Genomic DNA, 25,128 nt, shown 5'->3' on the forward strand with positions numbered 1-25,128 from the left:
GTGGGCAAACATTTGGCAGATGGAGTATAATGTGGGAAAATATGAGGTTATCCACTTTGGCAGAAAAAAATAGAAAAGCTAATTATAATTTAAATGGAGAACAATTACAAAGTGCTGCAGTACAGAGGAACCTGGGGGTCCTTGTGCATGAAACACAAAAAGTTAGTATGCAGGTACAGCAAGTGATCAGGAAGGCAAATGGAATGTTGGCCTTTATTGCCAGGGGGATAGAGTATAAAAGCAGAGAAGTCCTGCTACAACTGTACAGGGCATTGGTGAGGCCACACCTGGAGTACTGCGTACAGTTTTGGTTTCCGTATTTAAGGAAGGATATACTTGCATTGGAGGCTGTTCAGAGAAGGTTCACTAGGTTGATTCCGGAGATGAGGGGGTTGACTTATGAAGATAGGTTGAGCCTATACACATTGGAGTTCAGAAGAATGAGAAGTGATCTGATCGAAACATATAAGATAATGAGGGGGCTCGAAAAGGTGGATGCAGAGAGGATGTTTTCACTCATAGGGAAACTAATACTAGGGGACATAGTCTCAGAATAAGGGGCCGCCCATTTAAAACTGAGATGAGGAGGAATTTCTTCTCTCAGAAGGTTGTAAATCTGTGGAATTCTCTGCCCCAGAGAGCTGTGGAGGCTGGGTCATTGAATATATTTAAGGATGCGTTTATTTGTACTAACTGAAAGGCAGCCGTTTCTCTGATTGGCTCTCCATTATCATATGATCTATTGCTAATTGGTCCCCTTGGAGTATAAGCCACACCCTGAAGTTCCTCTGGAATGTGTAACTGGAACTGCCCAGAAATTCTGAGTTACTTTACAATTTGTAATTCAATCCATTTTGACTTCAGAAGCCACAGAGGATAGATCTCCCCAAAAGCCAATTTGCAGCTGAAGACCCTTACCCCAGTGCAAGACCTTACTTCCCCGCCGCCCCCCCTACCCATAGATGGGGCATTGTGTTTGGATTGTTAACAAGTTTATTGGGTATGAAGTGAATAGTGACAGTGTCGTGACTTCTGGATTTCATCCACCCCAACGGTGTCCCTTGTAATACACGCACCGAGCTTGCACGCACCCGGGGTTGGAAGAACGTGATCCATTTTCCCTAAGTTCCCCCTCTCCCCTCCGATCCACCCCTCCCAGGCTCTCTCTCTCTCCCCACCCCCCACACCCCAGGCTCTCTCTCCTGCCCCTCCCCAGGCTCTCTCTCTCCTGCCTCCCCCCCCAACCCCCCCCGAGCTCGCTCTCTCTCTCCCCCTCCCACAACCCCCAAGCTTTCTCTCATCCCCCCCCCACTCCCCGAGCTCTCTCTCCCACCCCCCAAGCTCTCTCTCATCCCCCCCCCCACACTCCCCGAGCTCTCTCTCCCACCCCCCAGGCTCTCTCTCTCTCCCCCCCCCCAACCTCCGGGCTCACTTTCTCCTGCCCCCACCCCCCAGGCTCTCTCTCTCTCCCCCCCGCCACTCCGCCCCCAGGCTCTCTCTCTCTCCCCACTGCCCCACCTCAGACTCTCTCTCCTGCCGCCCCCCCCCCCCCAGGCTCTGTCTCTCCTGTTCCCCCCCCAACCCCCCCAAGCTCTCTCTCTCTCCCCCTCCCACAACCCCCAAGCTCTCTCTCATCCCCCCCCCCCACTCCCCGAGCTCTCTCTTCCACCCCCCAAGCTCTCTCTCATCCCCCACCCCACTCCCCGAGCTCTCTCTCCCACCCCCCCCAGGCTCTCTCTCTCCTCCACCCCCCCGCCCTCCAGGCTCTCTCTCTCTCCCCCCCTCCCTCTTTCCGCGCTCGGGGCTTGCGGTGCTGCGGGGGGCTCGGGGCTCGGTGGATACATGGAGGATGCGTTTGTCTGCTCGGGTCTCGGGGCTGCTTGTGGATCACAGGCAACATGTTTTGGCTCGGGTGTCAGTGGGGGCGGGGTGCGGGGGGGAGCAGGCAGGAGATGAGAGAGGAGGACGCATGCGCAGAAAAGGGTTCTGCTGGGAATTGTGCTGGGGGGGAGGGGGGGCGGAATCAGTGATATTTGTCCTAACTCTCGTTTCTGCGCGTGTGTCGGGAAGGGAGATTTAGTACAAATAGTTACTGTGTATATTAAGGCGGAGATAGACAGAATTTTGAGCGATAAGGGTAATTGGGAGCGGGCGGGGAAGTGATTCCATTGACTGCCATGAAGTCCTGGAATTCAGTGCTTGTGAAGCACGGGCCATTGTCGCTGACCAAGACATCCGGTAGACCATGGGCGGCAAACATTGCCCGTAGACTTTCTACCGTGGCAGAGGATGTGCTTGAATTTAAAATGGCACACTCAATCCATTTGGAGTAGGCTTCTACTACAACCAAAAACATTTTTCCCATGAAAGGACCTGCGTAGTCCACATCGATGCGTGACCAAGGCTTGGCGGGCCAGGACCAGGGGCTAAGAGGGGCCTCCCTGGGTACATTGCCCCGCTGAGCACATGTGTTTCACCTGCGAACACAAAGTTCCAGGTCTGCATCTATCCCTGGCCACCAAACTTGTGACCTGGCAATTGCCTTCATCATGACAATGCCCGGGTGCTCATTGTGAAGTTCTCTGATAAACACCTCTCTGGTTTAAAATCATGGTTTAAAAGCTAGTATTAAAACACTCTACCTAAACGCACGCAGCATTCGAAATAAAGTAAATGAGTTGACGGCACAAATCATTACAAATGGGTATGATTTGGTGGCCATTACAGAAATGTGGTTGCAGGGTGGCCAAGACTGGGAATTAAACATACAGGGGTATCTGACAATTCGGAAAGATAGACAAGAAGGGAAAGGAGGTGGGGTAGCTCTGTTAATAAAGGATGATATCAGGGCAGTTGTGAGAGATGATATTGGCTCTAATGAACACAGTGTTGAATCATTGTGGGTGGAGATTAGAGATAATAAGGGGAAAAAGTCCGTGGCGGGCGTAGTTTATAACCCCCCAAATAATAACTTCACGGTGGGGCGGACAATAATCAAGGGAATAATAGAGGCATGTGAAAAAGGAATGGCAGTAATCATGGGGGATTTTAACCTACACATCGATTGGTCAAATCAAATCGCACGGAGTAGCCTGGAGGAGGAATTCATAGAATGCATACGGGATTGTTTCTTAGAACAGAATCTACAAGGGAGCAAGCTATCTTAGATCTGGTCCTGTGTAATGAGACAGGAATAATAAACGATCTCCTAGTAAAAGATCCTCTTGGAATGAGTGATCACAGTATGGTTGAATTTGTAATACAGATTGAGGATGAGGAAGTAGTGTCTCAAGCGAGCATACTATGCTTAAACAAAGGGGACTACAGTGGGATGAGGGCAAAGTTGGCTAAAGTAGACTGGGAACACAGACTAAACAGTGGCACAATTGAGGAACAGAGGAGGACTTTTAAGGAGCTCTTTCATAATGCTCAACAAAAATATATTCCAGTGAAAAAGAAGGGCGGTAAGAGAAGGGATAACCAGCCGTGGATAACCAAGGAAATAAAGAAGAGTATCAAATTAAAAACCAATGCGTATAAGGTGGCCAAGGTTAGTGGGAAACTAGAAGATTGGGAAAATTTTAAACGACAGCAAAGTATGACTAAGAAAGCAATAAAGAAAGGAAAGATAGATTACGAAAGTAAACTTGCGCAAAACATAAAAACAGGTAGTAAAAGCTTTTACCGATATATAAAAATGAAAAGAGTGACTAAAGTAAATGTTGGTCCTTTAGAAGATGAGAAGGGGGATTTAATAATGGGAAATGTGGAAATGGCTGAGACCTTAAACAATTATTTTGCTTCCTTCTTCACAGTGGAAGACACAAAAACCATGCCAAAAATTGCTGGTCATGGGAATGTGGGAAGGGAGGACCTTGAGACAATCACTATCACTAGGGAGGTAGTGCTGGACAGGCTAATGGGACTCAAGGTAGACAAGTCCCCTGGTCCTGATGAAATGCATCCCAGGGTATTAAAAGAGATGGCGGAAGTTATAGCAGATGCATTCGTTATAATCTACCAAAATTCTCTGGACTCTGGGGAGGCACCAGTGGATTGGAAAGCAGCTAATGTAACGCCTCTGTTTAAAAAAGGGGGCAAACAAAAGGCAGGTAATGATAGGCCGGTTAGTTTAACATCTGTAGTGGGGAAAATGTTTGAAGCTATCATTAAGGAAAAAATAGCGGGACATCTAGATAGGAATAGTGCAATCAAGCAGACGCAACATGGATTCATGAAGGGGAAATCATGTTTAACTATTTACTGGAATTCTTTGAGGATATAACGAGCATGGTGGATAGAGGTGTACCGATGGATGTGGTGTATTTAGATTTCCAAAAGGCATTCGATAAGGTGCCACACAAAAGGTTACTGCAGAAGATAAAGGTACGCGGTGTCAGCGGAAATGTATTAGCATGGATAGAGAATTGGCTGGCTAACAGAAAGCAGAGAGTCGGGATAAATGGGTCCTTTTCGGGTTGGAAATCGGTGGTTAGTGGTGTGCCACAGGGATCGGTGCTGGGACCACAACTGTTTACAATATACATAGATGACCTGGAGGAGGGGACAGAGTGTAGTGTAACAAAATTTGCAGATGACACAAAGATTAGTGGGGAAGCGGATTGTGTAGAGGACACAGAGAGGCTGCAAAGAGATTTAGATAGGTTAAGCGAATGGGCTAAGGTTTGGCAGATGGAATACAATGTCGGAAAATGTGAGGTCATCCACCTTGGAAAAAAAAACAGTAAAAGGGAATATTATTTGAATGGGGAGAAATTACAACATGCTGCGGTGCAGAGGGACCTGGGGGTCCTTGTGCATGAATCCCAAAAAGTTAGTTTGCAGGTGCAGCAGGTAATCAGGAAGGCGAATGGAATGTTGGCCTTCAATGCGAGAGGGATGGAGTACAAAAGCAGGGAGGTCCTGCTGCAACTGTACAGGGTATTGGTGAGGCCGCACCTGGAGTACTGTGTGCAGTTTTGGTCACCTTACTTAAGGAAGGATATACTAGCTTTGGAGCGGGTACAGAGACGATTCACTAGGCTGATTCCGGAGATTATGATGATAGATTGAGTAGACTGGGTCTTTACTCGTTGGAATTCAGAAGGATGAGGGGTGATCTTATAGAAACATTTAAAATAATGAAAGGGATAGACAAGATAGAGGCAGAGAGGTTGTTTCCACTAGTCGGAGAGACTAGAACTAGGGGGCACAGCCTCAAAATACGGGGGTGCCAATTTAAAACCGAGTTGAGAAGGAATTTCTTCTCCCAGAGGGTTGTGAATCTGTGGAATTCTCTGCCCAAGGAAGCAGTTGAGGCTAGCTCATTGAATGTATTCAAATCACAGATAGATAGATTTTTAACCAATAAGGGAATTAAGGGCTATGGGGAGCGGGCGGGTAAGTGGAGCTGAGTCCACGGCCAGATCAGCCATGATCTTTTTGAATGGCGGAGCAGGCTCGAGCGGCTAGATGGCCTACTCCTGTTCCTAATTCTTATGTTCTTATGTTATGTTCTTATGTTCTTATGCCCCTCTGGGGCATGACTACTCGGTTTCCCCACAGTAGGCAATCGGCCTGAATCAAGAGTTCATCCTTGCGCCTAGGAAACGGTTTAAATTCCTCAGGGCATGCCCCGTACGTGGCTGCCCAGTCCCCATTCAGGACACATTTCTTAACTAAAGACAGTAGCGGGTCTTTATTTGTCCAGACTTTAATCTGACGGGCTGTCACAGGTGAGCCTTCGCTTTCGAAAGCTTCAACAGCCATGACCATCTCAGCATCATGCTCAGTTACCCCCTCAGTGGTGGCTAGTGAGAGCCTGCTGAGTACATCGGCGCAGTTTTCAGTGCCCGGTCTGTGCCGAATTGTGTAGTCACAGGCGGCTAACGTGAGTGCCCACCTCTGTATGCGGGCTGATGCATTCGCATTTATGGCCTTGTTGTTGGCCAAAAGGGACATTAGGGGTTTGTGATCTGTCTCCAGCTCAAATTTCCTGTCAAACAGGTACTGGTGCATTTTTTCTACTGCATATACACATGCTAGCGCCTCCTTTTCTACCATCCCGTAGCCCCTTTCTGCCCGGGACAGACTTCTGGAGGCATAAGCTACCGGCTGTAACTGACCCTTGGCATTGACATGCTGCAACACACACCCGACCCCATAGGACGACGCATCGCATGTTAAAACAAATTTCTTACACAGGTCATATAACGTTAACAGTTTGTTGGAGCATAACAAATTGCGTGCTCTATCAAAAGCCCTTTCCTGGCTGTCCCCCTAGACCCAATCACAACCTTTGCGTAGGAGCACATCTAACAGCTCTAACAGCGTACTCAATTTGGGAAGAAAGTTACCAAAATAGTTCAGGAGCCCCAGGAACAAACGCAGATCCGTAGTGTTACGGGGTTTGGGTGCTCTCTGGATCGTTTCCGTTTTGGACGCAGTAGGTCTGATCCCATCTGCTGCTACCCTCCTGCCCAGGAATTCCACCTCTGGAGCTAAGAAGACACACTTCGCCTTTTTCAGTCGCAGCCCTACCTGGTCCAGTCTGCCTAGCACCTCCTCCAGGTTGTGGAGGTGTTCTTCAGTAACGCAACCCGTGATGAGGATGTCATCTTGAAAAAACCACTGTCCTTGGAATCGACTTGAGGAGGCTTTCCATATTTCGCTGAAAGATCGCGGCGGCTGAGCGAATCCCAAACGGACATCTGTTATACTCAAATAACCCCTTGTGTGTCGTGATGGTGGTCAGCTTCTTCGACTCACTCGCCAGCTCCTGGGTCATGTAAGCTGAGGTCAGGTCCAATTTTGAAAAAAGTTTGCCACCGGACAGTGTCGCAAAGAGGTCCTCCGCTCTCGGTAGCGGGTACTGGTCTTGGAGTGACACCCGATTGATGGTGGCCTTGTAATCGCCACATATCCTGACCGTTCCATCCGCCTTGAGCACCGGCACAATCGGGCTCGCCCAGTCACTGAATTCGACTGGCGAGATGATGCCTTCCCTCAACAGGCGGTCCAATTCGCATTCTATCTTTTCCTGCATCACGTACGGCACCACTCTGGCCTTGTGGTGTACTGGTCTGGCGTCCGGGTTTATGTGAATCACTACCTTGGTCCCCATGAAAGTGCCGATTCCGGGTTGAAATAATGAGTCAAATTTGTCCAGGACCTGTGAGCATGATACTCGCTCCACTGAAGAAATTGCATTGACATCGCCCCATTTCCAGTTCATGACAGCAAGCCAACTCCTCCCCAGTAGTGCGGGACCGTCCCCCGGGACAGTCCAGAGTGGCAACCTGTTCTCCGAATCTTTGTGGGTCATGACTACCATGGCGCTGCCTAGCACCGGAATGATCTGTTTTGTGTAAGTCCGTAGCAGTGCGTCAATCAGCAATAATTTTGGCCTCCTGGCCTTGGACACCCACAACCTTTCAAACTGTTTGATACTCATCAGGGACTGGCTGGCCCTCGTGTTCTAGCTCCATTAATACTGTGATGCCATTGAGGAGCACTTTCATCATTATCGGTGGCATCCTGGTATATGAACTGTATATGTGCTCCACATGAACTTGCTGAACTTCAGCTTCCAGCAATTTCCCCCAGTATTCATTTGGCCTCGTAGGGTTACATTGGGCCCGTCCTCCTCGTACATCAACCTGGCTGCAGGCTTCCTGCACATACGCGCCAAGTGACCGCTGACGTTGCAGTTTCTGCAGGTATATTGCTGATACCTGCAAGCTCTGGCTGGGTGTTTGCCTCCACACCTCCAGCACGAGCTGGAGGCCCTGTTGTTGGAAACAAAAGGTCCATTACCAGTCGATTGTCTCTGACTGTCTCTGTAACTGTCCTTAAGCGCACCATTAAATAGGTGTTGGTGGCCCCATTACAGGCCGCATTGTCCATTGCGATGGCATGAATCGCCGTTCAGCTAGCCATTGTCTCTGTTGAATTCCCCCTTTGGCTTCGACTACATGCTGGGCATGTCCGATTGGCCCTGTCTGCCTAGAGAACTGTGTGCCGCGTTAACAATGTTGACTCCCTGGTCGTTTGCTGCATTTGAGCCAAGATTTTTGTCATTCATCATTCTGGTCTCTTCCTCTCCCGAGATAAATGTCTGGGCTATCAGAGCCGCCGCTTCCAAGGTCAAGTCTTTGGTCTCAATCAGTTTCCTGAAAACCCAAGCGTGCCCGATGCCCTCAATAAAAAAGTCTCGCAGCATCTCCGCTCTGCATGCATCTGTGAACTTACATAGGCTCACCAGTCGCCGGAGGTCTGCCACGAAGTCTGGAACGCTTTGCCCTTCTCGCCGCCAGTGCATGTAAAACCGGTGTCTCGCCATGTGCATGCTGCTCGCCGGTTTAAGGTGTTCCCCGATCAACTTACTGAGCTCTTCTAACGTTTTGTCTGCCGGCTTCTCTGGCACTAGAAGGCCCTTCATCAGGGAGTACGTCCTGGATCCACAAACTGTCAGGAGATGAGCCCTGCGTTTGTCGGCCGAATCCTGTCCCAACCATTCCTTAGTGACAAAACTTTGCTGTAGTCTCTCAATAAAGTCGTCCCAATCATCACCAACACAGTACCTCTCGTCTGTGCTGCTAGTGGCCATGCTCGCGTGGTTTAAATCCCAGTTTCTCATCGCCAATGATATGTCCTTACTATACAGTATAAATGCACACGAGGCCCATACGTGAGAGAAGGTCACTCTGTGACCAGTTACCTTTATTACCAAGACCTCAAGTGATGAAGGTGGGTGGAGCTTCCCCTTTTATACCGGAAAGTCCAGGTTAGGAGTGTCTCCCACAAGTTCGCCCCCCTGTGGTCAATGTTCTCACGGTGTACAACTTAGGTCAGTTTATACATGGGTTACACTGATAGTTGAACACATGACAGGGACAATGATGATCTATGTTGCTGAGGGTTTCACTGGGCTCTGGGAAAGGGCTCGGTGATACACTAGCCTGTGCTCAGATGGAGACCGAGATTTCCGGCTTTTCCTACATTGGGGACGGGATGGTTCCTGTGAGATAGCGCAGTTGGGGCAATTTTCCTCCGATTGTGCTTTGGTGTAAGGAATCACCTCACTGCAGAGAATGGGGGAAATTGAGTGCAGAGGATCGCTCGTATATAACGGAGCCTATTCGATTTTTCATCCATTCGTTTAAATCGATGAAAGATCGGGCCTGCAATCCTCCCCTCCCTCTCTCTAGTTTCCTGTCGGTAATTATGGAATTACACTGAATTTTATCGCTCAGAAACAGGCTGGCGTTTATGCTCCACACCAGCCCCCTCCCACCCCTCTCCATATCACCCCATCAACATAACCTTCTATTCCTTTCTCCCTCATGTGTTTATCCAGCCTCCCCTTAAATGCATCTATTCGCCTCAACCCCGTCCTGTGGTAGCGAGTTCCACATTCTCACCGCTCTCTGGGTAAAGAAATCGAGGGTACAGTAGTACAGTGGTAATGTTACTGGACCAGTAATCCAGGGGCCTGGGCTAATGATCCGGGGACACGGGTTCAAATCCCCCCACGGCAGCTGGGGAATTTAAATTCAGTTAATTGAATAAATCTGGAATAAAAAGCCAGTGTCAGTAATGGTGACCATGGAACTACCGGGTTGTCATAAAAACCCATCTGGGTCACTGATGTCCCTTTCGGGAAGGAAATCTGCCGCCCTTACCCGGTCTGGCCGAGATGTGACTCCAGATTGACTCTTAATTGCCCGAAAACCACTATGAAAAAGTCACGACACAGACTGCAGCGGCTCACCACCACCTTCTCGAGGGCGATTAGGGATGGGGAATAAATGCCGGCCTTGCCAGCGATGCCCACATCCTGTGAATGAATTAAAAAAAAAATGAAAGTATAGTTTCTGCTGAATTCCTTTATTAGTGACTATCTGATGTTAATGTAATCCTTTAGACTGAAGCAAAATAAGAGGAAAATCTGCCAGATTGTTGGTTCTCTTCTCATTTCGAGTCCAGCCCAGAATAGTGGAATGAAAGTCAGCTCTCACTTGTCACCGGCTGGATTCCGATGTGGAATTATTCTCGGCACTCCCAGTCCCAAGGAGACACTGGAGTTGATAGGGTTGATATTTATTTCCGAGTTATCTGCGCTCCTCCAATTCTGGCTTCTTGCTTATCCCCGCTCTTAATCGCTCCACCATTGGTGGCCATGCCTGCAGCTACCTGGCCCCAAGCTCCGGGACGCCCTCCCTGAACCTCTCCGCCTCTCTCCCAGTTGTTTTTCGGACTGGAGGGAGGTATACAGTGGTGTTCCCCAGGGGTTGGTACTGGGACCACTGCTTTTCTGGATATATATTAACGACTTGGACTTAGGTGTACAGGGCACTATTTCAAATATTTGCAGATGGCGCAAAACTTGGAAATATAGTGAACAGTGAGGAGGATAGGGATAGGCTTCAGGAAGACAGACAGGCTGGTGCAATGGGCGGGCACGTGGCAGATAAAATTTAACACAGAAAAGTGCGAAGTAGAAAGAATGAGGAGAGGCAATGTAAACTAAAGGGTACAATTCTAAAGGGGGTGCATGAACAGAGAGACCCGGGGGTATGTGAGCACAAATCGTTGAAGGTGGCAGGGCAGGTTGAGAAAGCGGTTAAAAAAAATACGGGATCCTGGGTTTCAGGAATAGAGGCACAGAGTACAAAAGCAAGGACGTTATGATGAACCTGTATAAAACACTAGTTCGGCCTCAACTGGAGTATTGTGTCCAATTCTGGGCACCGCACTTTAGGAAGGATGTGAAGGCCTTGGAGAGGGTGCAGAGGGAGGTTTACGAGAATCATTCCAGGGATGAGGGACTTCAGGTATGGGGATAGACTGGAGAAGCTGGGGTTGTTCTCCTTGGAGCAGAGAAGGTTGAGAGGAGATTTGATCGAGGTGTTCAAAATCATGAGGGATCTGGACAGAGTAGATCGAGAGAAACTGTTCCCATTGGTGGAAGGGTCGGGAACCAGAGGGCACAGATTTAAGGCGATTGGCAGAAGAACCAAAGGCAACACGAGGGAAAACGTTTTTACACAGCGAGTGGTTAGGATCTGGAATGCGCTGCCTGAGAGGGTGATGGAGGCAGACTCAATCGTGGCTTTCAAAAGGGAGTTGGATAAGTCCCTGAAGGAAAAACATTTGCCGGGCTCCGGGGAAAGGGCGGGGGAGTGGGACTGGCTGAGAGCCCCCACGGGTTCGACGGGCCGAATGGCCTCCTGTGCTGTAACCGTTCTGTGATTCAAAGACTCGTTTAAAACCGACCTCTTTGACCCAGCTTTTGGCCACCTGTCCGAATACCTCCTTATGTGGCTCGTGACATTATTTTGTCTGATAATCGCTCCTGTGAAGCGCCTTGGGATGTTTTATTATGTTAAAGGCGCTACATAAATGCCAGTTGTTGATAATGTGAGAGTCGAGAACAAGGGGGCTTCACCTTAAAATTAGAGCCAGGCCGTTCAGGGTGATGTCAGGAGTACTTCTTCACACAAAGGGTGCTGGGAATCTGGAACTCTCTCCCCCAAAACGCTGCTGGAGCCTGGGGTCAATTGGAAAATATCAAAACTAAGAATGACAGATTTTTGTTGGGTAAGGGTATTGAGGGTTATGGAACCAAGGCGGGCAGATGGAATTAAGATACAGAATGGCAGAACATGGTCAAGGGGCTGAATGGCCGACTCCTGTTCCTATGTGGATCGCTGACATCTTTTACCTGGAGAAGCACAACATATATGTTTGCAAAAAGGAATTGCTTTCTGGACTGTAAGCATCATCAGGTATTCAAGCCAACATTTCAGGTGGACCAATAACAAGTTGCCGTGAGCATGTACATGACTAGTTGGTGTGTCAATAGTCCTGTTGCCACGTATCCATTAATTGTAATGATCTCCGCTCACAGAGTCCCGGGATTATCGAGCATTCGTGGGTTTAATCCATTTCCCTTTCTGCAGCGTGCCAGCACTACCCAGGACAACACCACAACCTGCAATTAGCGACGGGCCAGGGTCAGTAATGGTGAAAGCAAAACTGCTGGATTGTAGTTAAAAATCCATCGGGTTCACTAAAGTCCCCGTCGGGAAGGAAATCTGCCGCGCTTACCCGGTCTGGCCGATATGTGACTCCAGACCCACAGCAATGTGATCGACCATTAACTGCCCCTGAAACAGCGGCTCACCACCACCTTCTCAAGGGGCAATTAGGGATGGGCAATAAATGCCGGCCTTGCCAGCGATACCCACATCCCGTGACTGCATTAAAAAAAATTGCAGCAAACTAATAGCATCAAATTTCAACATTTGAATGAAAATTAAATTTATTAAGAAACTTAAAAAATATATATATTTTTTAAAGTTGTTCATCTTGATTTCAGGTTTGCCATTTCCCCGTGTCAGACCCCGATCTCTGTTCTCCCCGTGTCAGACCCCGATCTCTGTTCTCCCCGTGTCAGACCCCGATCTCTGGTCTCCCCGTGTCAGACCCCGATCTCTGGTCTCCCCGTGTCAGACCCCGATCTCTGGTCTCCCCGTGTCAGAGCCCGATCTCTGTTCTCCCCGTGTCAGACCCCGATCTCTGGTCTCCCCGTGTCAGACCCCGATCTCTGGTCTCCCCGTGTCAGACCCCGATCTCTGGTCTCCCCGTGTCAGAGCCCGATCTCTGGTCTCCCCGTGTCAGACCCCGATCTCTGGTCTCCCCGTGTCAGAGCCCGATCTCTGTTCTCCCCGTGTCAGATCCCCGATCTCTGCTCTCCCCGTGTCAGAGCCCCGATCTCGGGTCTCCCCGTGTCAGACCCCGATCTCTCTTCTCCCCGTGTCAGACCCCGATCTCTGCCCTCCCCGTGTCAGAGCCCCGATCTCTGCTCTCCCCGTGTCAGACCCCGATCTCTCTTCTCCCCGTGTCAGACCCCGATCTCTGCTCTCCCCGTGTCAGACCCCGATCTCTGGTCTCCCCGTGTCAGACCCCGATCTCTGGTCTCCCCGTGTCAGACCCCGATCTCTGCTCTCCCCGTGTCAGACCCCGATCTCTGGTCTCCCCGTGTCAGACCCCGATCTCTGGTCTCCCCGTGTCAGACCCCGATCTCTGCTCTCCCCGTGTCAGACCCCGATCTCTGTTCTCCCCGTGTCAGACCCCGATCTCTGGTCTCCCCGTGTCAGACCCCGATCTCTGCCCTCCCCGTGTCAGAGCCCCGATCTCTGCTCTCCCCGTGTCAGACCCCGATCTCTCTTCTCCCCGTGTCAGACCCCGATCTCTGCTCTCCCCGTGTCAGACCCCGATCTCTGGTCTCCCCGTGTCAGAGCCCGATCTCTGGTCACCCCGTGTCAGAGCCCGATCTCTGCTCTCCCCGTGTCAGACCCCGATCTCTGGTCTCCCCGTGTCAGAGCCCGATCTCTGTTCTCCCCGTGTCAGACCCTGATCTCTGGTCTCCCCGTGTCAGAGCCCGATCTCTGGTCACCCCGTGTCAGAGCCCGATCTCTGCTCTCCCCGTGTCAGACCCCGATCTCTGGTCTCCCCGTGTCAGACCCCGATCTCTCTTCTCCCCATGTCAGACCCCGATCTCTGGTCTCCCCGTGTCAGACCCCGATCTCTGGTCTCCCCGTGTCAGACCCCGATCTCTGGTCTCCCTGTGTCAGAGCCCGATCTCTGGTCTCCCCGTGTCAGAGCCCCGATCTCTGTTCTCCACGTGTCAGACCCCGATCTCTGTTCTCCCCGTGTCAGACCCCGATCTCTCTTCTCCCCGTGTCAGACCCCGATCTCTGGTCTCCCCGTGTCAGAACCCCGATCTCTGTTCTCCACGTGTCAGACCCCGATCTCTGGTCTCCCCGTGTCAGACCCCGATCTCTGGTCTCCCCGTGTTAGACCCCGATCTCTGGTCTCCCCGTGTCAGACCCCGATCTCTGCTCTCCCCGTGTCAGAGCCCCGATCTCTCTTCTCCCCGTGTCAGACCCCGATCTCTGGTCTCCCCATGTCAGACCCCGATCTCTGGTCTCCCCGTGTCAGACACCGATCTCTGGTCTCCCCGTGTCAGACCCCGATCTCTGGTCTCCCCGTGTCAGACCCCGATCTCTGGTCTCCTCGTGTCAGACCCCGATCTCTGCTCTCCCCGTGTCAGACCCCGATCTCTGGTCACCCCGTGTCAGAGCCCGATCTCTGCTCTCCCCGTGTCAGACCCCGATCTCTGTTCTCCCCGTGTCAGACCCCGATCTCTGTTCTTCCCGTGTCAGACCCCGATCTCTCTTCTCCCCGTGTCAGACCCCGATCTCTGGTCTCCCCGTGTCAGACCCCGATCTCTGGTCTCCCCGTGTCAGACCCCGATCTCTGGTCTCCCCGTGTCAGAGCCCGATCTCTGGTCTCCCCGTGTCAGAGCCCCGATCTCTGTTCTCCACGTGTCAGACCCCGATCTCTGTTCTCCCCGTGTCAGACCCCGATCTCTCTTCTCCCCGTGTCAGACCCCGATCTCTGGTCTCCCCGTGTCAGAACCCCGATCTCTGTTCTCCACGTGTCAGACCCCGATCTCTGGTCTCCCCGTGTCAGACCCCGATCTCTGGTCTCCCCGTGTCAGACCCCGATCTCTGCTCTCCCCGTGTCAGAGCCCCGATCTCTCTTCTCCCCGTGTCAGACCCTGATCTCTGGTCTCCCCATGTCAGACCCCGATCTCTGGTCTCCCCGTGTCAGACCCCGATCTCTGGTCTCCCCGTGTCAGACCCCGATCTCTGGTCTCCCCGTGTCAGACCCCGATCTCTGCTCTCCCCGTGTCAGACCCCGATCTCTGGTCTCCCCGTGTCAGACCCCGATCTCTGGTCTCCCCGTGTCAGACCCCGATCTCTGTTCTCCCGGTGCCAGACCCCGATCTCTGCTCTCCCCGTGTCAGACCCCGATCCCTGCTCTCCCCGTGTCAGACCCCGATCTCTGCTCTCCCCGTGTCAGACCCCGATGTCTGCTCTCCCCGTGTCAGACCCCGATCTCTGCTCTCCCCGTGTCAGACCCCGATCTCTGCTCTCCCCGTGTCAGACCCCGATCTCTGGTCTCCCCATGTCAGACTCCGATCTCTGGTCTCCCCGTGTCAGACCCCGATCTCTGTTCTCCCCGTGTCAGACCCCGATCTCTGGTCTCCCCATGTCAGACCCCGATCTCTGGTCTCCCCGTGTCAGAGCCCCGATCTCTGCTCTCCCCGTGTCAGACCCCGATCTCTGGTCTCCCCATGTCAGACCCCGATCTCTGGTCTCCCCGTGTCAGAGCCCCGATCTCTGCTCTCCCCGTGTCAGACCCCGATCTCTGGTCTCCCCATGTCAGACCCCGATCTCTGTTCTCCCCGTGTCAGACCCCGATCTCTGGTCTCCCCGTGTCAGACCCTGATCTCTGGTCTCCCCGTGTCAGACCCCGATCTCTGGTCTCCCCGTGTCAGACCCCGATCTCTGCTCTCCCCGTGTCAGACCCCGATCTCTGGTCTCCCCATGTCAGACCCCGATCTCTGTTCTCCCCGTGTCAGACCCTGATCTCTGGTCTCCCCGTGTCAGACCCTGATCTCTGGTCTCCCCGTGTCAGACCCCGATCTCTGGTCTCCCCATGTCAGACCCCGATCTCTGTTCTCCCCGTGTCAGACCCCGATCTCTGGTCTCCCCGTGTCAGACCCTGATCTCTGGTCTCCCCGTGTCAGACCCCGATCTCTGGTCTCCCCGTGTCAGACCCCGATCTCTGGTCTCCCCGTGTCAGACCCCGATCTCTGCTCTCCCCGTGTCAGACCCCGATCTCTGCTCTCCCCGTGTCAGAGCCCGATCTCTGCTCTCCCCGTGTCAGACCCCGATCTCTGTTCTCCCCGTGTCAGACCCCGATCTCTGCTCTCCCCGTGTCAGACCCCGATCTCTGTTCTCCCTGTGTCAGAGCCCCGATCTCTGGTCTCCCCGTGTCAGACCCCGATCTCTGTTCTCCCCGTGTCAGACCCCGATCTCTGTTCTCCCCGTGTCAGACCCCGATCTCTGTTCTCCCCGTGTCAGACCCCGATGTCTGCTCTCCCCGTGTCAGACCCCGATCTCTGTTCTCCCCGTGTCAGACCCCGATCTCTGTTCTCCCCGTGTCAGACCCCGATCTCTGTTCTCCCCGTGTCAGACCCCGATCTCTGGTCTCCCTGTGTCAGACCCCGATCTCTGGTCTCCCCATGTCAGACCCCGATCTCTGGTCTCAGTGTCAGACCCCGATCTCTGTTCTCCCCGTGTCAGACCCCGATCTCTGTTCTCCCCGTGTCAGACCCCGATCTCTGTTCTCCCCATGTCAGACCCCGATCTCTGTTCTCCCCGTGTCAGACCCCGATCTCTGGTCTCCCCATGTCAGACCCCGATCTCTGGTCTCAGTGTCAGACCCCGATCTCTGTTCTCCCCGTGTCAGACCCCGATCTCTGTTCTCCCCGTGTCAGACCCCGATCTCTGTTCTCCCCGTGTCAGACCCCGATCTCTGCTCTCCCCGTGTCAGACCCCGATCTCTGTTCTCCCCGTGTCAGACCCCGATCTCTGTTCTCCCCGTGTCAGACCCCGATCTCTGTTCTCCCCATGTCAGACCCCGATCTCTGTTCTCCCCGTGTCAGACCCCGATCTCTGTTCTCCCCGTGTCAGACCCCGATCTCTGTTCTCCCCGTGTCAGACCCCGATCTCTGTTCTCCCCATGTCAGACCCCGATCTCTGTTCTCCCTGTGTCAGACCCCGATCTCTGCTCTCCCCGTGTCAGACCCCGATCTTTGCTTTCCCCGTGTCAGACCCCGATCTCTGTTCTCCCCGTGTCAGACCCCGATCTCTGGTCTCCCCGTGTCAGACCCCGATGTCTGCTCTCCCCGTGTCAGACCCCGATCTCTGATCTCCCCGTGTCAGACCCCGATCTCTGGTCTCCCCGTGTCAGACCCCGATCTCTGCTCTCCCCGTGTCAGACCCCGATCTCTGCTCTCCCCGTGTCAGACCCCGATCTCTGTTCTCCCCGTGTTAAAGCCCCGATCTTTGCTCGCCCCGTGTCAGACCCCGATCTCTGGTCTCCCCGTGTCAGAGCCCCGATCTCTCTTCTCCCCATGTCAGACCCCGATCTCTGGTCTCCCCGTGTCAGACCCCGATCTCTGGTCTCCCCGTGTCAGACCCCGATCTCTGGTCTCCCTGTGTCAGAGCCCGATCTCTGGTCTCCCCGTGTCAGACCCCGATCTCTGGTCTCCCCGTGTCAGACCCCGATCTCTGGTCTCCCTGTGTCAGAGCCCGATCTCTGGTCTCCCCGTGTCAGACCCCGATCTCTGGTCACCCCGTGTCAGAGCCCGATCTCTGCTCTCCCCGTGTCAGACCCCGATCTCTGGTCTCCCCGTGTCAGACCCCGATCTCTGTTCCCCCCGTGTCAGACCCCGATCTCTGTTCTCCCCGTGTCAGACCCCGATCTCTGTTCTCCCCGTGTCAGACCCCGATCTCTCTTCTCCCCGTGTCAGACCCCGATCTCTGGTCTCCCCGTGTCAGACCCCGATCTCTGGTCTCCCCGTGTCAGACCCCGATCTCTGGTCTCCCTGTGTCAGAGCCCGATCTCTGGTCTCCCCGTGTCAGACCCCGATCTCTGCCCTCCCCGTGTCAGAGCCCCGATCTCTGTTCTCCACGTTTCAGACCCCGATCTCTGGTCTCCCCGTGTCAGAGCCCCGATCTCTCTTCTCCCCGTGTCAGACCCCGATCTCTGGTCTCCCCGTGTCAGAACCCCGATCTCTCTTCTCCCCGTGTCAGAGCCCCGATCTCTCTTCTCCCCGTGTCAGACCCCGATCTCTGGTCTCCCCGTGTCAGACACCGATCTCTGGTCTCCCCGTGTCAGACCCCGATCTCTCTTCTCCCCGTGTCAGACCCCGATCTCTGCTCTCCCCGTGTCAGAATCCGATCTCTGTTCTCCCCATGTCAGACCCCGATTTCTCTTCTCCCCGTGTCAGACCCCGATCTCTGCTCTCCCCGTGTCAGACCCCGATCTCTGCTCTCCCCGTGTCAGACCCCGATCTCTGCTCTCCCCGTGTCAGACCCCGATCTCTGGTCTCCCCGTGTCAGACTCCGATCTCTGGTCTCCCCGTGTCAGAGCCCCGATCTCTGCTCTCCCCGTGTCTGACCCCGATCTCTGCTCTCCCCGTGTCAGACCCCGATCTCTGGTCTCCCCGTGTCAGAGCCCCGATCTCTGCTCTCCCCGTGTCTGACCCCGATCTCTGCTCTCCCCGTGTCAGACCCCGATCTCTGGTCTCCCCGTGTCAGACGCCGATCTCTGTTCTCCCCATGTCAGACCCCGATCTCTGTTCTCCCCGTGTCAGACCCCGATCTCTGCTCTCCCCGTGTCAGACCCCGATCTCTGTTCTCCCCGTGTCAGACCCCGATCTCTGGTCTCCCCGTGTCAGACCCCGATCTCTGGTCTCCCCGTGTCAGACCCCGATCTCTGTTCTCCCCATGTCAGACCCCGATCTCTGGTCTCAGTGTCAGACCCCGATCTCTGGTCTCCCTGTGTCAGACCCCGATCTCTGGTCTCCCCGTGTCAGACCCCGATCTCTGGTCTCCCTGTGTCAGAGCCCGATCTCTGGTCTCCCCGTGTCAGACCCCGATCTCTGCCCTCCCCGTGTCAGAGCCCCGATCTCTGTTCTCCACGTGTCAGACCCCGATCTCTGGTCTCCCCGTGTCAGACCCCGATTTCTCTTCTCCCCGTGTCAGACCCCGATCTCTGCTCTCCCCGTGTCAGACCCCGATCTCTGTTCTCCCCGTGTCAGACCCCGATCTCTGGTCTCCCCGTGTCAGACCCCGATGTCTGCTCTCCCCGTGTCAGACCCCGATCTCTGATCTCCCCTTGTCAGACCCCGATCTCTGCTCTCCCCGTGTCAGACCCCGATGTCTGCTCTCCCCGTGTCAGACCCCGATCTCTGGTCTCCCCGTGTCAGAGCCCGATCTCTGCTCTCCCCGTGTCAGACCCCGATCTCTCTTCTCCCCGTGTCAGACCCCGATCTCTGGTCTCCCCGTGTCAGAGCCCCGATCTCTGCTCTCCCCGTGTCAGACCCCGATCTCTGGTCTCCCCGTGTCAGACCCCGATCTCTGTTCTCCCCATGTCAGAACCCGATTTCTCTTCTCCCCGTGTCAGACCCCGATCTCTGGTCTCCCCATGTCAGACCCCGATCTCTGGTCTCCCCGTGTCAGACCCCGATCTCTGGTCTCCCCATGTCAGACCCCGATCTCTGGTCTCCCCGTGTCAGACCCCGATCTCTGGTCTCCCCGTGTCAGACCCCGATCTCTGTTCTCCCCGTGTCAGACCCCGATCTCTGCTCTCCCCGTGTCAGACCCCGATCTCTGTTCTCCCCGTGTCAGACCCCGATCTCTGGTCTCCCCGTGTCAGACCCCGATGTCTGTTCTCCCCGTGTCAGACCCCGATCTCTGATCTCCCCTTGTCAGACCCCGATCTCTGCTCTCCCCGTGTCAGACCCCGATGTCTGCTCTCCCCGTGTCAGACCCCGATCTCTGGTCTCCCCGTGTCAGAGCCCGATCTCTGCTCTCCCCGTGTCAGACCCCGATCTCTCTTCTCCCCGTGTCAGACCCCGATCTCTGGTCTCCCCGTGTCAGAGCCCCGATCTCTGCTCTCCCCGTGTCAGACCCCGATCTCTCTTCTCCCCGTGTCAGACCCCGATCTCTGGTCTCCCCGTGTCAGAGCCCCGATCTCTCTTCTCCCCGTGTCAGACCCCGATCTCTGGTCTCCCCGTGTCAGACCCCGATCTCTGGTCTCCCCGTGTCAGACCCCGATCTCTGTTCTCCCCATGTCAGACCCCGATTTCTCTTCTCCCCGTGTCAGACCACGATCTCTGTTCTCCCCGTGTCAGAGCACCGATCTCTGGTCTCCCCGTGTCAGACCCCGATCTCTGGTCTCCCCGTGTCAGACCCCGATCTCTGGTCTCCCCGTGTCAGACCCCGATCCCTGCTCTCCCCGTGTCAGACCCCGATCTCTGCTCTCCCCGTGTCAGACCCTGATCTCTGGTCTCCCCGTGTCAGAGCCCCGATCTCTCTTCTCCCCGTGTCAGACCCCGATCTCTGGTCTCCCCGTGTCAGACCCCGATCTCTGGTCTCCCCGTGTCAGACCCCGATCTCTGTTCTCCCCATGTCAGACCCCGATTTCTCTTCTCCCCGTGTCAGACCCCGATCTCTGTTCTCCCCATGTCAGACCCCGATTTCTCTTCTCCCCGTGTCAGAGCACCGATCTTTATTTTCACATTTTTTTAAGTTAGTTTCAAAGGAGCTTCTTCACTTCCTGTTTCCCAGTCTGTGAGAATTCTGCATTGTGATTGGCTGCTAGATGACTTGTCTCTGCCACAGCAGCTCGCGTTAGGGATTCCCCATTAACTCGCACCGATCTCAACCGAGTGTCGGAGAAGCCGAACTTCTCGCCGCACAGATCGCGGACACATTGTGGGACGCTGACTTCGGGCCAGCGGCGAACGTCTTTGCTTCACCACTGACCGCACGTTCCAGGCCGACCAATGCTGCATAAACTGGAACGCTGGTTCAGTGGAGATGGGGAAAAGTCCCCAGCACAATTCGTAATTCAAACTAACAAACGCATTTATTTTCCGTGATGCAGCATAACAATTCCTCACTGAAAACGTCGAACGCTGGTACAGAAGTATGTTCGCTCTGACAATGTGCGTCCTCTCAGTACAAGCCGAAAGCATATATTGTGTCCAACATCATCATCATCATAGGCAGTCCCTCGGAATCGAGGAAGACTTGCTTCCACTCTAAAGATGAATCCTTAGGTGACTGAACAGTCCAATACGGGAACCACAGTCCCTGTCACAGGTGGGACAGACAGTGGTTGAGGGAAGGGGTGGGTGGGACTGGTTTGCCGCACGCTCCTTCCACTGCCTGCACTTGGTTTCTGCATGCTCTCGGCGATGAGACTCGAGGTGCTCAGCGCCCTCCCGGATGCACTTCCTCCACTTAGGGCGGTCTTTGGCCAGGGACTCCCAGGTGTCGGTGGGGATGTTGCACTTTATCAGGGAGGCTTTGAGGGTGTCCTTGTAACGTTTCCTCTGCCCACCTTTGGCTTGCTTGCCGTGAAGGAGTTCCGAGTAGAGCGCTTGCTTTGGGAGTCTCGTGTCTGGCATGCGGACAATGTGGCCCTGCCCAGCGGAGCTGGTCGAGTGTGGTCAGTGCTTCAATGCTGGGGATGTTGGGCTGATCGAGAACGCTAATGTTTGTGCGTCTGTCCTCCCAAAGGATTTGTAGGGTCTTGCGGAGACATCGTTGGTGGTATTTCTCCAGCGACTTGAGGTGTCTACTGTACATGGTCCATGTCTCTGAGCCATACAGGAGGGCGGGTATCACTTCAGCCCTGTAGACCATAAGCTCTGCACTTGAGTGTCGGCCGAGATTATGTGCTACGTACTGAGCCACGGCTGTATATTAAAACCGTGAAGAGGGTATATTGAGGATTTACTGTAATGAGAGATTATCGTTATGAAGATATCCTCAAAAAGAATTGTTGTCTGATGGTGTGCAGCTTCTCTCTAACATCCTTCTGCCTTCTCTCTTTGGTCCAGGGCCTTCTCAACAGCAAGAAGATCCTGCAGAAGAACTGACCTCGGAGGGGGACAATCACTCTGAAGATGCAACGTCAGGTATACGACCTCCCCCAGGCACCTGTTCAGACCGACGTTCCATGCGGGATAGATAGCGAACTAGAGAGGTCTGCACGTGTTGGGAACACTGAGCATCGGTGGGCAGGGACAGCCCAGGTGGGAGACCCTGCAGGAGGGGAGGGGCGAGGGGCAAGGGGCGAGGGTTGAGGGGCAAGGGTCGAGAGGCGAGGGGCGAGGATCGAGTGGCGAGGGTCGAGAGGCGAGGGTTGAGGGGCGAGGGTCGAGGCTCAGTCCCAGCTCTGTTGGGAGTGACTGGGAGCTCGGCCATCGGGAGGAAAGTGCTGGTCTCACACAGACAGCTGTACCAGATGTTGGAAGGCGTGTTGAGGAGTTTCCCCGTCTGGGAGTGAGAGTGTGGAGGAGTCCTCCTCCATCCTACGTGGTGTCACCTCGCATCACATCCCTACCGTCGCCTACTCTGGATAGCGCGGAACATCCCGGGACCCCCCCCACGCAGCACATCCGTCCGGGCAGGTGTCCCCATGAGCTTGGGTGGAAGCTTTGGTACGAGTGCCAACGACTGCTGTACGGGGGCTGCCTGGGACTCCGCAATGAAGAGATCAAATGGATTGAAGTCTTTGGAGGAGACTGTCGCCTTCTGCACTCTACTCTCCCGCTGATCGGGGGAACTGATGGGCCTTCAGCCCCCAAAGGGAGAGGCCCACCCCCAGTGCTCGCTGACCTACATTGGCTCCTGGTTAAGCAACGCCTCCATTTTAAAATTCTCATCCTTGTTTACAAATCCCTCCATGGCCCTCGCCCCTCCCTATCTCTGTAACCTCCTCCAGCCCACAACCCCCCGAGATGTCTGCGCTCCTCTAATTCTGCCCTCTTGAGCATCCCTGATTATAATCGCTCCACCATTGGTGGCCATGCCTTCTGTTGCCTGGGCCCCAAGCTCTGACACTCCCTCCCTAGACCTCTCCGCCTCGCTACCTCTCTTTCCTCCTTTAAGACTCTTCTTAAAACCAACCTCTTTGACCAAGTTTTGGATCACCTGCCCTAATTTAATAATTGATTCCAACATTTTCCCCACCACCGATGTTAGGCTAACCAGTCTATAATTCCCTGTTTTCTCTCTCCCTCTTTTTTTAAAAAGTGGGGTTACATTAGCCACCCTCCAGTCCATAGGAACTGATCCAGAGTCTATAGAATGTTGGAAAATGATCACCAATGCATCCACTATTTCTAGGGCCACTTCCTTAAGTACTCTGGGATACAGACTATCAGACCCTGGGGATTTATCGGCCTTCAATCGCATCAATTTCCCTAACACACGTTCCTGACGAATAAGGATTTCCCTCAGTTCCTCCTTTTCGCCAGACCCTCGAACCCCTTGTATTTCCGGAAGGTTATTTGTGTCTTCCTTAGTGAAGACAGATCCAAAGTTTTTGTTCAATTGGTCTGTCATTTCTTTGTCCGAGAGTCCCTGCTCCTCCACAAGTTGCGATATAACGGTATCTCACTGAGAGAATTATAAAAACATAAGAATTAGGAACAGGAGTTGGCCATTCGGCCCCTTGAGCCTGCTCCACCATTCAATGAGATCACGGCTGATCTTCGACCTCAACTCCACTTTCCCGCCCGATCCCCATGTCCCTCGATTCCCTTAATATCCAAAAATCTATCGATCTCAGCCTTGAATATACTCAAAGACTGAGCCTCCACAGCCCTCTGGGGCAGAGAATTCCAAAGATTCACCATCCTCTGAGTGAAGAAATTCCTCCTCATCTCAGTCCTAAATGGCCGACCCCTTATCCTGAGACTGTGACCCCTGGTTCTAGACTCCCCAGCCCGGGGGAAACATCCTCCCTGCATCTACCCTGTCAATCCCTGTAAGAATTTTGTATGTTTCAATGAGATCACCTCATTCTTCTAAACTCTAGAGAATATCGGCCTAGTCTGCTCAATCTCTCCTCATAGGACAATCCCCCCATCCCAGGAATCAGTCTGGTGAACCTTCGTTGCACTCCCTCTATGGCAAGTACATCATTCCTTAGGTAAGGAGACCGACACTGTACACAATACTCCAGGTGTGGTCTCACCAGGGCCCGATATAATCGCAATAAGACGTCTTTTCTCGAATACTCAAATCCTCTTGTAATAAAGGCCATCATATCATTTGCTTTATTAATCACTTGCTGTACCTGCGTGTTAACTTTCAGTGATTGGTGTACAAGGACACCCAGGTCCCTCTGAACACCAACATTTCACAATCGCTCACCATTTAAAAAATACTCTGCTTTTCTATTTTTCCTACCAAAGTGGATAACTTCACATTTCTCCACATTACATTCCATTTGCCATGTTCTTGCCCACTCACTGAGCCGTCTATATTCCCTTGAAGCCACTTTGCATCCTCCTCACAACTTACATTCCCACCGAGCTTTGTATCATTATCTGACTTGCTGTTGAAAACACGTGGAATTGCGTGAAGTTGTGCTACTTGCCCACTAGATATTCATTAAACACGTCAGAAAATGCTGGGCCTTCTCTATTCCAGTGGCAATGAATTTCTAATGGTGTGATAAGTCTTAACAACCTCTCTGGCCCTGAAAATTTACTTTTACAAGTGTGGAGTCTCATTCCTTCAGATCTTAATTGTTGTTGGAGATTTAAATTTCAATCATTTTTTCAATCTTTTTCTTTCCCGGCTTGGAGTCCCTGCCCAGCGGAGAGCTTGGTGTGGAGGTCCTTGCGTGCGATTCGTGGCACTCCAAAACTCTCCGATCCGGCGCTCCGATCTCCACACCTGAACCGCGCTCCTGTCCAGGGAGACCCCACACGAGCTGTGGAGCTGCGGTTAATGTAACCCCGGGTTACGCGCGGCTCTGTGTGTCTGTACTGACCGTACTCTGTGTCTGTTTCACACTTAGATTCGTTGCTTGAGTCCGCGGTCAGTGATTGGCAGCAACAAGTGGGCATGAGAGAGGATCCAGTGGGAGCCCCTACTGTTTCTGACGCTGTCGTTGTGCCTGTACTGGTGATGCCAACTCGCATACAGTGCAAAGTAGGTATTATTGTCTTGTGTATTAAAGTGCCTGATTCCCATTGCCCCACCATCGGTGGCTGTGCCTTCAGCTGCCTGGGCCCCAAGCTCTGGAATTCCTTCCCTCTCTACCTCCCCTCCTTTACTTCACACCTTAAAACCTACCTCTTTGACCTATTGTAATATATCCTGTGTCCGTGCATTAAGCCGCTCTAGTATTCCCCCCACAACCCAGCAACACGCCCTCAGAACAACTCCAGCTGTGAATGGAAACCTGAGACAGTAACTTCTGCGTAAGAAAAGAGAACCAGAGAAATTTACAGCACAGAAGGAGGCCATTCGGCCCATCGTGTCCGTACCGGCCGACAAAGAGCTACCCAGCCTAATCCCACTTTCTAGCTCTTGGTCCGTAGCCCTGTGTACATCCAGGTACTTTTTAAATGTGGTGAGGGTTTCTGCCTCTACCACCCTTTCAGTGAGT

The 25,128-nt window shown here is 53.3% G+C and overlaps 1 protein-coding gene across 1 annotated transcript in view; it reads left to right on the forward strand.

Moving 5' to 3' along the window:
* LOC139250906 (B-cell scaffold protein with ankyrin repeats-like) overlaps positions 1 to 25,128 on the forward strand; it is a 310,021-nt gene that overhangs the window by 50,530 nt on the left and 234,363 nt on the right. The window contains exons 3-4 of the mRNA XM_070873141.1: positions 21,560 to 21,637; positions 24,535 to 24,668. Coding sequence (XP_070729242.1) covers positions 21,560 to 21,637; positions 24,535 to 24,668 — 212 coding nt within the window. The remainder of the gene's footprint in view (positions 1 to 21,559; positions 21,638 to 24,534; positions 24,669 to 25,128) is intronic.

Source organism: Pristiophorus japonicus, chromosome 2, assembly GCF_044704955.1.
Source record: "Pristiophorus japonicus isolate sPriJap1 chromosome 2, sPriJap1.hap1, whole genome shotgun sequence".
Taxonomy (NCBI): Eukaryota; Metazoa; Chordata; class Chondrichthyes; family Pristiophoridae; genus Pristiophorus; species Pristiophorus japonicus.